The sequence below is a fragment of the Heptranchias perlo genome, chromosome 3 (assembly GCF_035084215.1).
Source record: "Heptranchias perlo isolate sHepPer1 chromosome 3, sHepPer1.hap1, whole genome shotgun sequence".
Lineage (NCBI taxonomy): Eukaryota > Metazoa > Chordata > Chondrichthyes > Hexanchiformes > Hexanchidae > Heptranchias > Heptranchias perlo.
In genome coordinates this window covers 66,766,785-66,782,748 of record NC_090327.1, presented here as the reverse complement: position 1 = coordinate 66,782,748, position 15,964 = coordinate 66,766,785, and the positions used below count along the sequence as shown (strand labels likewise).

The 15,964-nt window shown below is 39.6% G+C and overlaps 1 protein-coding gene across 2 annotated transcripts in view; it reads left to right on the top strand.

Moving 5' to 3' along the window:
- The window catches only part of tmem68 (transmembrane protein 68), a 48,289-nt gene extending 38,082 nt beyond the window's left edge, over positions 1-10,207 (top strand). For both annotated transcript variants that reach the window (XM_067980032.1, XM_067980031.1), the window contains one exon: positions 286-10,207. In XM_067980032.1, coding sequence (XP_067836133.1) covers positions 286-390 — 105 coding nt within the window. In that variant the 3' untranslated portion in view covers positions 391-10,207. The remainder of the gene's footprint in view (positions 1-285) is intronic.
- Positions 10,208-15,964: the final 5,757 nt, after the last annotated feature.

The following is a 15,964-nucleotide window of genomic DNA, read 5'->3' as shown; positions in this document are numbered from 1 at the left end:
CAGTGCCCAGAGACCAGTTGGTGATTAACATAGGCAAATTTGTGTAGGAAGACTACCTGTACCCAATGATTTACTGTATGCAGACCTAAAGTGGGCAGGAAAACTATTTTTAAATAGATGGGGGAAGGAGAGAAGAACTGTACATAAGATTAAGTGCTTGCTGGTCTTCCCGAATACGTTTCGAAGCAGGTTGACTGAAAACTTTAATATGCTTATAGCACATCAGTGTTACGATGTGAGGGTCAGGTGATTTGTAACACATTTGTTATCTTTTCATCTTTCTAGGCAAAGCAAGCTGTGCAGGGCTTAATAGACAGACACCAAAAAATACCAGGAAATATACTACGGGCCCTTTTAGAACGTGTTCACTGGAGACAAAAAAATGAATGACTGTACACTTTTGAGAACACATTTTAGTGAACACTTTTACATTTTATTTTCATTCTCAAGTATCATATAAACATACTGAAAAATGTCTCCTGTTATATATTAAAATTATTTTGTTGAAAAAGTCTTTTGCACCAGTATTAATATTCTTACCTGATTTCCTAACAGTTTTAGTATTAAATGTGGCATAGCATGTGGGACTGCCGTTATGCAATGTCAGAGTGGAGAGACGCAGATTCAATCGCTCTCTCCGTTAAGTCCTTGATCTCAGCGTGATGCTGTGGAGAGGCACTGAACAAAGACAAGGCACCTCTCTTTGGAATCTGAGGGTAGGTGGTCGTGAGTTGTGGTGCCATATGTCTTTAGAAGTTGGCTGGAGAATGACAGAGGACTGGGAACAAACCTGCCACAGGAGATAGGTGACCTCGTGATATCTGTGGCGGGGGGGGCGCAAGATGGAGGTGAAATAGATCCATTTTATACACTCTGGAAAAACAAAACTGTAAAGAGAACAGAACTGATGTACTAAAAATATAAGTACACCAGATGAAGTACTGGAAATTTTTGAAAATTAACCGTGTAATCCCAGTCTGATATCAGAACATTAACTTGTGTTAACCTGCAACTTTCATTCTCTGCTATTTTCTGTTTTTAAATTAGATGGTTGTCATCTGCTCACTTGTATATATTGCCCATTAATGAGGCTCATGCACTACATAACATATCAATAAAACAAGCAGTCCTCTTCCTATAAATATGCTATGTAGCAGGTGGTGAGGGGCATGTTTTGTGTACCAATTCAAGATCTTTCCTAAAGTTGAGTCCAACCATCTCTTTGTACACATTGGGAATGTTCAAGGCAATTACTAGTGATGACAAAACTGTTCAGTATCCCTTGACCTGTTCTAATAACTGTAATCTGTGTATCTTTAAGACAGCTCTCATTCTGACCTTAAAGGATTTTGCACCGTTTCTGCATTTCCAGGGTATAGAGCAAATCCAGTATGGCTTCAAATTCGTGGAAACAAAAAAAAAAACTTGTAATCTACTAAACTGGCAAAAGTTACTGTATATTGAAGGTTGTAATTACTGTAATTCCTGGAAATTTCATTTTTAAAAGTTGGAAACATTCTGATCAGTTTGGGAAATTGTGGTGTATATTTTAAGCTTGTAAAGGAAAAGGGAAGATTGGCACCTAAAATAATTGTGTCTATGTTCAAAATACAGTAGTTAATTTATTATTGGTGTCCTGATCATGCTTAAATATGAATAGAAAATATTAAATTGCGATGTTTGAATTTTTTTTAACAGTTGATTTATGAACATGCTGGAACTCTGGCAGTAATCAGGATATATCTTAAAAAAAAACCTTTTTTAAAAAAAAAACATGAACAAGATATATAAATGGCATTCATTCTAAATAAATTCTTCTGTGTAATACTTGTGCCAATCAGTCTAATTAATTTATAAAATGTATTTAATTAAATACAATAACTGACATAGCATTCAGAAGAGTGATCTAGATCCTCCAACTCTGGCCTGTTGTACATTTCCCCCCCTGCTTGCCTCACCATTGGCGGCTGCGCTTTCAGCAGTCTAGACCCCACACTTCGTAATTCCCTCAGGGAAGAGCGGGGGAATGGGACTAACTGGATTGCTCTTACAGTGAGCCGGCATGGACTCGTGGGCCGAATGGCCACCTCCTGTTCCGTAACCATTCAGTGATTCTATAAACTGCTCCGCCTCTTTTTCCTCCTTTTAAGACCCTCCTTAAAACCCACCTCTGACCGAGCTTTTGGTCATCCCTCCTAATACCTTCTCCTTGGCTGAGTGTCCATTTTTGTCCAATTGTGCCTTTGTGAAGCACCTTGGGATATTTTTCTACATTATATAAATGCAAGTTGTTGTAGATGTCTGAGCAGCGTTAAGGGTAAGGACTATAGGTATAAGGTGTTCCACTAGAGGTATGGGAAATGCAGGTTTATCCACAAATAGACACCAGAATGGGACTTATTAGAATACTTGCATTTCAAAAATATATTTACCTATATGTCCAGCTAATAGTTGTTAAACCTAATAAAGCAGTAATGTGAGATGGATCATTTTCCTCAGCACTTATAATTTAGAGTGACCAGATACTGTAAAAATATTGTCTGAGTCAAATGGCTGTTCCCATCCTTCAGTGTGATAACACCATAACTGGAACCATCATCCACTATTTTAACTCAGTTATCCTCCAACACTGTTCCACTTTTGTACAATCTCACCACCACGCTTGACAACCTTGAGTCATCTCTCTGCTGAAAATAACGCACTGAAGCACACAAACATACAAATATTGTTTGGTCCTCAAATCCTCAATTTAAAAAAAACTCTTCAAATAAAACTGTTAAATGATCCTTCTTCCTGCTCCTCCAAACAAATATACCTGGTACTCAACCCAAAAAACTAGATTGTAAAATTCCTCAATCTTTCAATCCTGCCATATTCCCATTATCCAAAATAACCACAGTACATTTCACATACATTTGCACAAAGAAACGTTTAGCAATATTTTAAAGTTTGCAGAATACTTAGAGGACAGGGGTAATTATAGTTTCTGTTGTCCTTGTGAGGTAGAACTACGTAATTCACTCACTTAAAATGCTATCACCGCTTTTCATATCAAGTTTTTTGTCTCTGCTCTCTAATGACTTGTCAGTCAGGGTCAGAGGCCCCAAAAATCATTGAAAAATGGCCAAAATCAGGAGCACTTAATTTTACTATGGGTCCCCAGGACTTTTTAAAAATTACCTACTAATTGTTATTTTTGTACAGCAATTTGTGTTTGTCAGTTAGTGCCGCCTTGTGTTGTCTACATATCCAGGAGAAATTAAGGGACTTTTGATTGGAATGCACCATAATTTATTTTCTTTACCACATTTTTTCACACAGATGGATTAACACCTTATTGTATTTTGGTGGTACATGTTTAAATCTTAACCTATACACCATCAAAATATCTATCTCACTGATAAATGTGAAAAAGCAGAAATTAAGGAATTTGGGCTTCAATTATTACCCCCTTTCCCAGCCTGCTTGTAACTTTAAAAATGTCTTGAAGGATACAATAGTTTCCAGAATGTTTTTAAAAATTTAGGACTGAAAGAAAGAAAAAAAAAATGGCATTTATATAGCATCTTTTATGACCTTAGGGTGCCCCAAAGTGCTGCAAGTCAATGAATTACTTTTGAAGTAATACAGTAATTGAAATAATAACATTGTTGTTATGTAGGCAAACTCCATGGCCAATTTGTACACCACAAGGTCCCATAAACAGAAAATGAGAGAAATGCCCTATTAATCTGTTTTTGGAATGAGGGATAACTGTTGATTGAGTGATAAATGTTGCGCAGGACACGGGAACTTCCCTATTCCTTTTTAAATAGTGCTATGGGATCTTTTACATCCACCTGAACAGGCAGATGGGGGTTCGGTTTAACATCTCATTCAAAACAGCACCGCTGACAATGCAACACTCCATTAGTAGTACACTGAATTGTCAGCCCCATGTCCCTGGCTTAAACCTACAACCTTCTGACTCAGGTGAGAGTGCTACCACTGAGTCAAGCTGGTACTTAGAAATTGACCTGCAAAATTATAAATCCGAACAGTTATGGGGTAATTTTCAACTTTTTTGATTTTCAACTTTGAGAATAAATGAGAAAAACGTTAGGAACAAAATAGTTTTTTTAAATCCTAACGTCAGTATTTCTGGAAAAGATGTATTTGAATCAATGCCATGTGTTTAAAGATGAAGAAAAGATAGTTAACAGATTTGCTGTTCTGATAGACAAAGAAGTATGTATCCTAAAATATAAATCAGTAGATTTAGCACTGAACATCTCTGGCTTAAATGTCATTTGCAGTCTGTATTGTTTTTTTCAATTTACATTTTACTTTTTTACTTCTGGTTCCATCTCCCCATTATATATAACCCATGCAATTTTTAAGATTTAGAAAGCATACCAACTCTGTAGCAATGCTTTGGCTTAATTGGCAACAGGAGTTTTTTTCAGGACTGAACCACACTGGTGACTTCAGGAATAAGTAACTAGCATGGTGAACTTTACAGACTAGCAGTAGTTGCTTATCTGGGTGTGCTGGAATAATCAGTGGAGATGTTTCAATGCTACACACCACAAGTGGGGTAGTGTCCAGTCTTATTGTACTTGCAGAAAAGAGACAGTGAAAGCCCGATGGTGGAAATAGACCTAGATAATTAAGCTGTGAAGAGAAACCTGTTTCCAAAACTGAAATTCCGCATAACTGAAAATTTTAAAATAATTTTCCTAGCACAATATCTTCCCTTCTACTTAGTGTTAGAAAGTAAGCATGAAAAGAACAGCCACCAGCTTTAGTGAATATGGCAAGTTTATCTTTGGTGTTGCTGCCAGTTGTGCGAGACTTCCACATCAGGTGCTAGCAGCACCAGCAAAATACAAAAGAGTGATCCGTATGCTGGTTTTCACTGCATTCCCTATTCTGAAAAGCTCAGCTTCAAAGGCACTGCCCACATTGCTTTCTATTCTCTCTACACCTTCTGTTCTCAGAATTTCTGATACTGTGAGTATCCCTTTTTTGAAATTGTTGAGTGAATGTTACACAATCTCCTGGGAAAATTTAATACATTTAAAAGTTGGACATTTGAGCAACATCAAATATTTGACTATATTCAATGATATTGGTAATTCTTTTACCAAGTAGTGATTGTGTGCAGCATATGAAATACTGCTGTATTTAACATTTTCATGTTCTGATGTCAGAATGTGGACTAAAATAAACGTGCATTTTTTTCTTCATTCATTAATTTATCAGTTACGTCAGTGTCTATCGACCTGTGTATTCTGTTTACTATGATAGTCCACTGATGGTGATTTTAAATAAAAATCAAAAGGTGTGCTTATATATATTTTATCTAAAATAACTAGTTGGTCTGGAATGGATTACTCAGGTGTACATGCACAGAAGTTGGATTTGAGCCTATGAATCCAAACCCACTCTGGATAATGTATGTTTTTGTATTATATCCCGGATGTTGATTATTTATGTATTTTAAACCTTTTTCCTACTGAAGTTTAATGTTAACTGTTATAACAGTATCACTTAATTGTACAGGAGTGGTTTATCCATGTTTCCTCTTAGACTATCAGAAATGTCATTTTAAAACAAATTTGTGGTGATTTCTGAGTGTTTTTGTTTTAAATCTTTCGCTGTTTCAGGATTCTGTCTTCTTCATCCTGTTACTTTTTACAAGGTTACGCCTGATTTGCTTTAATGTTTTTCTAATTGTAATTGTGTTAGTGGTGAAAACAATTTTAAATCCAGTCCAAAAACACAAAAATAATTGTCTTTTGTTTACCTATTTATACTTGTATAAATATTTGTAGTTGATTGGATTATGATTCACATACATTTTGGTTGGTGCATTTGACAGTACAAGTGCGAACTTCTGTTATCTGGAATGTGCTGTTGAACTGCTGAGGATGTCGTCCTCTTTCTCTCCTCTCTTTCCCCCCCCCCCCCCCATTGAAATAAAAGTTTACTGTGCATCATGTCCTTTCAGAGGCTTTGTACAGGATGACATAACAATAAAATTTCACTAACCATATCGTTTAAAAAGAACAGATTTTTTTAACATCCATTTTGTTTTTGAGTATTATTATAGCATCCTCAGTTACTAATTGCTTCTGATAATTCAAGATCCCTAATGCTGTCGTTTCTGTAAGCCAGTTTCTCATGATGTCTTTCAGTACTTAGTATTTTGACTCCCCCACCTCCCAAAAAAAACAATGAAAATGGGCATAAAAAGTAGTGCTAACAGTAAATTTGAAGAGATACTAATGGGGCTCCCTTTTCAAAGTAGTTAGTGTGCTACTGTACAACAAGTATCAAAGTAATCGATAAATTTTTAAAAAGTGAAAATGTGTCAAACTACTTGCTAACTTAAATATCCCAAAGATGAATAAAATTCCCTTAATTATCAAAAAGTAGCAAAACATGTACATACAGCTTTGTTTAACACTCTAGTACCAGTTTGGGCTTAACTCCTTTAATGATAAAAGAGATCAGTACATAAGAGGTTTGAACAGTGCATATTTTCCTAAACTATAGGGTATGAAAATTGGAGTTTAGTGGAAGAGATGAGACACTACATCTTCCTCCTTTCACTGGGAAGTGAAATTTGTCATTAATTACAATTTGTGTTTAGTTTGTTTTGGACTGGACTAAAGAAGCATGGCATGTGAAAATTCTAATGAAGTTATTCCTAACTGTCAGTTTTAAAGTGGCTCCATTCACCCTCAGTGGGTAACTATACCACCTGTTAAGGTAATGAGACAGACAGACCAGTATGGTCCTGGGTTTGATCCTCAGTCTTTGCTGAATTACCTGATCTCAGCTGGACTAAATGCTATGGATGTTACAGCTGGCCTCAGTGACCCCTCTCCCAAGGGCTGAGTTCGGAAAGCGGGGAAAGGGAAAAAATCATTTACGGTGCTTATTTATATTATTCAGTAACCCCACTTGCAATATGTGTGGACTGCATGTACCTATGAAGACTGCCTCCTGGTTAAGTAGTCCAATGATATTCATTGTCTAGGCTCAAACTTGGATTGGCCACCAGGGGGTTGCCGTTATAAGTAGAACTGTACCTCACCATGAGAGACCACCTTTTTAGGAGAGGAATGACGAAGCTGGACAGATTCAGGCTATGTTGGGAGGGGCACTGAGCTTCATTTCTAATTGAAAGGATCCAATATTTTGCCAGTTTCTGCATGATGTTTCAGACAGCAGGAGTTTATACTTGTATTGTTGACACAACTGTATTAGCACAAGCTTTGTTAAACTGCTAAGATTATTTAATTTTTACCAAAGAGAAAGAACGTTAAAGTGGAACTTGTACCATTCTGGGAGTGGGTTGTATACAAAGTAACATGTTTTAAATCCAAAGTGATTTATTTTGAAGCCTTCACTACAGTGAAGTGAATGTGTGCTTTTCCCTGCTTTTTAGAAAGTGTTTGGTATGTCATGAAAACTGTTATGCATTTAACATTTTGTTGGGATCATGGAAATTGAAGTAAACAAACCAAAAAAAGTGAAGGAAGTTGCTCTCCCAAGGCTGCATAACTGGCTTCACTGCCTAGACTCACAAATGAAGAATGGCCACTTGACTGAATAGGGCAGTATGAACAGTATGTCAGCAAGAGTCAATGTGCGAAGGAAAGAAGAATGGTAATACCACAATGTTGGTTACTATGCCATTTTTTGTAGCAACCGATTTTCTTGTGATTGGCTGGACAAATCCTAAAATTGGAAAGCAGTTGTATGTTAATTATTGAAAGTGATTTTGTGGAGTGAATGGGGCAAGTTTTCTAATGAAATGGTGATGTCTTGTGATAAGCAAGAGTTCCAAACATGATCTGAAAAAAACAATTCATTTTTTTTCTATCCAATATTTGTTTTTGTATAGTAGTTGTATTTGAATATCTAAAGTTTACTGTGTACAGGTACTGTGACTAATGCAATTCACAAATTCTATGTGAATCCAGTGTATTCTAAGTGAACAAACATCTAAGCAAATTTTAATGATTTTATATCACTCCTCACATGAAATAATGTATCTGAGACATTAGATAAGATTGAAAACATCAGTTTTGTTGGGAGTATAGAATTTTTATTGAACTGTCATTGCAGCGAATGTGAAAAATATTTCAATAGCAATATGTTCACTCTAATAGGCTAGAGTAATATTTTAATTTTTAATTTACCTATAATTGGCACCCTTTTTAAATTGCCAGTGTCATATAAGAGTTAATCCATCATGGACTTAATTTAAATGTTGTCGCCTTTCAACAAAAGATTATTGTATCAGTATGAAAACTTCCCCACTGGTATGGCAAAGTAAATTAGATCATCTGATGATGACAGTAATCTTCTGAATTCTGTCGAGGCAATAAAGGCTACTTGTATGCTGACATGCAGTCACTGGACTCACATCCTTCTGCACCTCTATCTGTATATTTCAGAGCTTTGTATTCTGTGGCTGGGATTGAAGATTAATATCTCATTCATATTAAAGAGCCATTTTGTGACTATCACTTCAAAGCAACTGGGCATGCACAAATCTTGTCATGCATAGTGAGTGTAAGGTCATTTTTGTGACTTTGCCATTTGGGCCAGGAGTTTCCCAATGTCAAGGAAAGGTCTATATTTGTCAGCAACAGGAGAAGTGCATTTCTGTCTTGAATGAATGGGTAGGGAGGGAAGCACTGGTGGCCAGACCAAGATGGCAGACCTGGGACCTGGGGTATGTGCTGCCAGCAACCATTTACTTTTGCTGTCGAGGTAGCCAGTGAAGCTCTCACCCAGTGCTGACTTTGGCACTGGGTCATATATATTACTGTTTGAGGCAACCATGTGCTATTGATGGGGAATAAAATGAGCATGGTTGTTCTGGTATTTTTTTAAATTTCTCTCTTCCCCGGAGCCCAGATACATTGCTATCTTAATAATACCAATCCCTCCCCCCCTCCACCATCGCTAACTCTCCTCAATCTACGCTTATATCTATGATGCATAATGGAATGTTGGCTTTTATTGCTAGGGGGGTAGAATATAAAAACAGGGAGGTATTGTTGCAGTTATATAAGGTATTGGTGAGACCGCATCTGGAATACTGCATACAGTTTTGGTGTCCATACTTAAGAAAAGACATACTTGCTTTTGAGGCAGTACAAAGAAGGTTCACTCGGTTAATCCCGGGGATCAGGGGGTGGACATATGAGGAGAGGTTGAGTAGATTGGGACTCTACTCATTGGAGTTCAGAAGAATGAGAGGCAATCTTATTGAAACATATAAGATTGTGAAGGGGCTTGATCGGGTGGATGCGGTAAGGATGTTCCCAAGGATGGGTGAAACTAGAACTAGGGGGCATAATCTTAGAATAAGGGGCTGCTCTTTCAAAACTGAGATGAGGAGAAACTTCTTCACTCAGAGGGTGGTCGGTCTGTGGAATTTGCTGCCCCAGGAAGCTGTGGAAGCTATATCATTAAATAAATTTAAAACAGAAATAGACAGTTTCTTATAAGTAAAGGGAATTAGGGGATACGGGGAGTGGGCAGGAAATTGGACATTAATTTAGATTTGAGGTTAGGATCAGATCAGCCATGATCTTATTGAATGGCAGAGCAGGCTCGAGGGGCCGATTGGCCTACTCCTGCTCCTATTTCTTATGTTCTTATATACTGACGTGTTGCTTACTCTACAATTTTTGAACTTCTACGCTTCAACCTTTACAAAATAAAATACACAAGATTGCCAGAGCATGGATTCCAAATTTAAATCTGAAAAGTCACTGCTATCCATGAGCTTCGTTTTGATTCAAGTTTTGGGGCAGTGTAAATGCTGGGCAGGAGTGACTGTCGTCTATGACTGTTAAAGTTACCACTCCTATCTAGATCGCAGGGGGTTTGAGTGATGTCACAGCACTATCTGTTTTGTGCAGTTTTATTCTGCAGTGCTACAGTGAAATGGACATAGTGAAGTCATGTGATCAACCTCATTAATGTGAATACAACTTTATGCCCGGTGATGCATAAATTAATTGTAAAAGAACTGTCAGACTTCTTTTTGTATTGATGTTTAGAAACTTTTTTTATTGATTGATTAACAATTTTAATGGCTAAATTCATTTGGTCATCATAAAATGCAGCTTATTTTGCAATTTTTAAAGTTACTTGTTTTTACTTACAACATTCCAATAAAATATTTGGTTTTTAGCTGTCAATTCTTACAAGTTTCTGATTGCTTCAAAGATCATTCACATGCTATAATTTTGCTGTCTGCTCTCATTGTCCATTTTAACTAATGGGTCTGCCTGTGCTGGATACTATTCTCCAACCAGTGCAAACAGGTGATCTGCTCCCAGACCCTGCCAAATGGAGTGGTGAAGAACAGTCTGACATAGAGTATATGATTTTTCTAGTTTCCCCTGCCATCTAATTTTTTATTTGTTCTCTGTATATGGGTACCACTGGCAAGGATCCATTTACTGCTCATTCCTAGTTGCCCCGAGAAAATGGCGGTTGGACTTATCTTTGAACTATTCCTGTCCGTGTGTTGATGCTCCCATGATGATGTTAGGTAGAGAATTCCAGTACTTCAATGCGGCAACAATGAATGAACGGTGGCAGTATGTCCAAGTCAGGATAGTGTGTGCAATTTTGGGAAGCTTGCAGATAACGATGTTCCCATGATGGTGCTGCTCTTGACCTCAGTTGCCAGAGGTCACAGGGCTGTGAGGTGCTGCAGAGCATCCTGTAGATATTACATACTGTAGCCACAGTCTACTGGAGGTTGGATCAAGTGGACTGTTTTGTCATGGATGGTGTCAAGCTTCTTGAACATTGCAGCTGCACCCATGCAGGTGAGTGGGAAATATTTCATCACATGCCTGACTTGAGCCTTGTAGAAAATGGAGAGGCTTTGAAGGTCAGGAGATAAGCCTCTCATCTCTGAGCGCCCACTCTCTGCTCTAGTTGCTATGGTGTTAATATGACTGGTCCAGTTAAGTTTATGGTCAGTGGTGATGCCCCCTTTCTCCCCTCCCCCCAACCACAAGATGTTGATGGTGGAGGACTCTGGGTGCCATTTAAGGTCAGAGGGAGGTGGTTAGGCCTTTTCCTATTGATGGCTATTACCTGTCATTTATGTGGCATGATTGTTATCTGCCACTTGTCAGCCCCAGCTTGGTGGTTATCCAGGTCCTGCTATAGGCTGACTTGAGCTGCTTCATTATTGGAGTAATTGTGAATGGAGCTGAACACTATAATCATCAGCAAACAGTCCCACTCGAGGGAAAGTAATTGAAGATGGTTGGAGAAAAGATGCTTTCCTGAGGAACTCCTGGTGTGATGTACTGGAGCAGTGATGACTGGCTTTTAACAACCATGACCATCTTCCTGTGTGTCAGGTATGAATCCAGCCACTGTAGGGTTTTCCCTTTGACCCCAGTTTTGCTAGAACTCTTTTGTGCCATATCCTGTTGAATACCCCCTTGATGTTAAGGAGAGCTGCTCTCTTCTGCCATTCAGCTCTTGCTTCTTTGTCTGGATCATCCACTTGGCACTTTAGGTTGAAGATGCTTGCAAACACTTCAGCTTTGTCCCTTGCACACAAGTGCTAGCCTCTTTCATAGTTTATGGGAATGGTCAAGGCACTGCCTCATTAATTGCTTGATTGTTCATTCTCAACTGGATGTGATAGGGCTACAGAGCTTTGCTCTAATTTGTTGGTTGTGGGACTGCTTAGTTATATCTATAACCTACTACTTTGTGTTCAGCATGCAGATAGTTTCATTAGGTTGGTACCTCATTCTAAGGTTTACCTGATGCTGCTCCTTGCACACCCTTCTACACTTCCCATTGAACCAGGTCTCCTGGCTCGATTGTGATCAAGGGAGGTATGTATTAGGCAATAAGGTTACATGATTGTGGTGATGTACAATTCTGCTGCTGCTGATGGCCCACTGTGTCACAAGGATGCCCAATTTAGGGCTGCTAGATCTGTGGGTAGTCTGTCCCACTCATCACAGTGGAAGTGCCACAGTATACAATGGAGTGTGTCCTCACTGTGAAGACTATACTTTGTCTTCACAAGGTGGTCAAACCTACCAAAGTTGTTGTGGACGGATATGTCTGCAACATGAAGGTTGTGGAGGATGAAACCAAGCAGGTTACTCCCTTGTGTTGCTTCCCTCACTACCTGACACAGGCTCAGTCTGGCAGCTGTGTCCTTCCGGACCTGGTCAGCTCGGTTAGTAGTGGTACAACTGAGCCACTCTTGGTGGTGGACATTGAAGTCCCCACCCAGAATACGTTTGTGTACGTTCTTACCTCTGTCTCCTCCAAATGGTGTTCAATATGGAGGGGTATTGATTTGTCAGTTGAAAGGCGATGGTAGGTCCCTGAAGCCATGAGACTTCATGGGGTCTGGAGTCAATGTTGAAGACATGCCCAGAAATGGTGATGGAGGAGTCTGGGATGTTGGCTGATGGATAAGATTCTGTGAGTATGAGTATGGCTATCAGGTTGTTCTTTCACTTGTCCTTGGGACAGCTCTCCCAACTTGGGCATTGGTGAGGGTCAACTTTGCAGGGTCAACTGCCTGAGTCTTGTCCTGAGCTGGTACCTGGATCATTGCAGATGGCTTTGTGGCTGAAAGAGTAGTATGGATTCCATTTCAAGGGGGTACTGGGACAGGAGGAGCTACACCACTGGGATGTGCTGCACCTGAACTGGATCAAGGACCTAGCGGAAAGGATAAATAGGATTATAGAAAGGAATTTAAACCAGATGGAAATAATAGTAACCTAAAAATAAGGGGATAAGAACAAAGGTCAGAGTACAAAAAGTGATAAAAGGGAACAGAAAAGGTTATAGGAAGTAATAATAAACTATCTCTTAAAAATAAAACAGGAATTTTGAAAATAAGAACATTAAATTCTGTGTAGCAATGTACAGCACATCAACAATTCAGCTATTCAAGAAAGGAGGGAGACAAAGCAGGAAACTACAGGCCAGTTAGCTTAACATCTGTCATAGGGAAAATGCTAGAATCTATTATTAAGGAGGTTATAGCAGGGCACTTAGAAAATCTCAATGCAATCAGGCAGAGTCAACACGGCTTTGTGAAAGAGAAATCGTGTTTGACTCGTTTATTAGAGTTCTTTGAGGAAGTAACAACCAACGTGGATAAAGGGGATCCTGTGGATGTGGTGTACTTGGATTTTCAGAAGGCTTTTGACAAGGTGCCACATCAAAGGCTACTACACAAAATAAGAGCTCATGGTGTAGGGGGTAACATATTAGCACGGATAAAGGATTGGTTAGCTAACAGGAAACAGAGAATAGGCATAAATGGGTCATTTTCAGGTTGGCAAGATGTAACAAGTGGAGTGCCACAGGGATCAGTGCTTGGGCCTCAACTATTTACAATCTATATCAATGACTTGGATGAAGGGACCGAATGTATGGTTGCTAAATTAGCTGATGACACAAAGGTAGGTAGGAAAGTAAATTATGAAGAGGACATAAGGAGTCTGCAAAGGGATATAGATAGGTTAAGCGAATGGGCAAAAATTTGGCAGAGGGAGTATAATGTGGGAAAATGTGAACTTGTCCACTTTGGCAGGAGGAATAGAAAATCAGTATATTATTTAAATGGGGAGAGATTGCAGAACTCTGAGGTACAAAGGGATCTGGGTGTCCTAGTACATGAATCACAAAAAGTTAATATGCTGGTACAGCAAGTGATTAGGAGGGCAAATGGAATGTTGTCATTTATTGCAAGGGGAATGAAATATAAAAGTAGAGATGTTTTGCTACAGTTGTACAGGGCATTGGTGAGACCACATCTAGAATATTGTGTGCAGTTTTGGTCTCCTTATTTAAGAAAGGACATAATTGCTTTCGAGGCGGTTTAGAGAAGGTTCACTTGACTGATTCCTGGAATGAGGGGGGTTATCTTATGAGGAAAGGTTGGACAAGTTGGGCCTGTATACATTGGAGTTTAGAAGAATGAGAGGTGATCTTATTGAAACATTTAAGATCCTGAGGGGACTTGAAGGGGTAGATGCTGAGAGGATGTTTCCCCTTGTGGGAGAGACTAGAACTAGGGGCCACAGTTTAAAAATAAGGGGTCTCCCATTTAAGACAGAGATGAGGAGAATTTTTTTCTCTGAGGGTCGTGAGTCTGTGGAACTCACTTTCCCAGAGACGGCGGAAGCAAGGTCATTGAATATTTTTAAGGCTGAGTTAGATAGATTCCTGATTAACAAGGAAGTCAAAGATTATAGTAGGTAGAGTTGAGGTCACAATCAGATTAGCCTTGATCTTATCAAATGACAGAGCAGGCTCGAGGGGCTGAATGGTCTTCTCCTGCTCTTAATTCATATGTAACAAGTATCATAAGTCTAAAAGGATGAGACATATACCATCGGGGCACATGAGCAGCGTACCGACAGTTACCAAAATAAGAATTCTGTACACAACCACATGTAGCAAAAGGAATAAAACCAAATGAATTAGCAGCACAAATTTAGCTTAAAGGAGATGATGTTATAGCTATTTTAGAGCCCAGGACTTGACTGGGATCTAAATATTCCAGGCTGTAGGATCTTTAGACTGGATTGGGACAGGAGGAGGGGTAGCAATACTGATAAGGTGCAATTACATCAGTGGAAAGAAAGGATTCCAGTAAAGGTGATCTTTGGGTAGAACTAAGAACTAAGAAACAGCAAAGGATGCAAGATTCTGGTGGAAGTTGTCTACAACCTCCTGATACTAGCGATGTGGTTGGTGGGATTTATAAATACAGAGATCAGGGAAGCTGGTTCAGAATTCAATTTGCCCGGATGAGACCCCACCACAAAACTGGCCCCCAGGTCGAAATTGCGAGATTCCGTTGATTGCGCTGGTTCAGGAAGGCTTTTCAAATTGTGCTCATCTTAGTTACACAGGCACTAGTAAGAACATTTTAAAAGTTTCTTCATATCAAAAAATATTTAATTTACTAAGAAACTAACTAGTGTACACCAATGAAACTATTAAATGGTTCAGTATTGTTTTTTTAAAGTCATTTTCAATGATTTTATGTCCGGTTACTCACAGGTGGATGATTGGACAACCTTATTAAAAATGCTTGTTTTTGCTGATAAACCCATTTTCAGTTGTATGAATAAATCTGCACCAGGTTACCACTCTTAAATACATCAAGAAATATCTTAAAATGGAAAGGAAAAAAAGAAACATTGAAACACAAGATTCTGAGAGGGCTTGACGGGATAGATGCTGAGTGGTTGTTTCCCCTGGCTGGAGAGTCTAGAACTAAAGGGCATAGTTACAGAATAAGGGGTGGGACATTTAAGACTAAGACGAGGAGGAATTTCTTCACTCAGTGGGTTGTGAATCTTTGGAATTTTCCACCCCAGAGGGCTGTGGATGCTGAGTCGTTGGGTGTATTCAAAACTGAGAGCGATAGATTTTTGGGGCTCAATGCTACCAGGGCTGCGGGTTCGTGGCGGGGGGGCTATTGGGCTCGTGGGTAACTCGCCCCGTGAAATTAGTCTGCCCCCCCCCCCCGCCCCCCCCCCGCACGATCGCAGCCTAATTGGATCCACTTACCTGGTCTTCCGGGTTCCCCACTGCTGATCTGCGCGGCGGGCGGACTGCGCATGCTCAGTAAGGTCTGTCAGCTGGAGGAGCTCTATTTAAAGGGGCAGTCCTCCACTGACAGATGCTGCAACAAATAGAAAAAATTACAGCATGGAGCAGCCCAGGGGGAAGGCTGCTCCCAGTTTAATGATGCCTCACTCCAGGTATCATTAGATGGGGTGAGGAGGAGAGGGAGGACAGAGATCTTCCCCCACCCCCGGCGGGCGGGAGGAAGCGGCCTGCCTCTGCCACCAGGAAGGCCTGGCTTGAGATGGCAGAGGAGGTCACCTGCACCACCAACATATCGCCCACCTGCATACAGTGC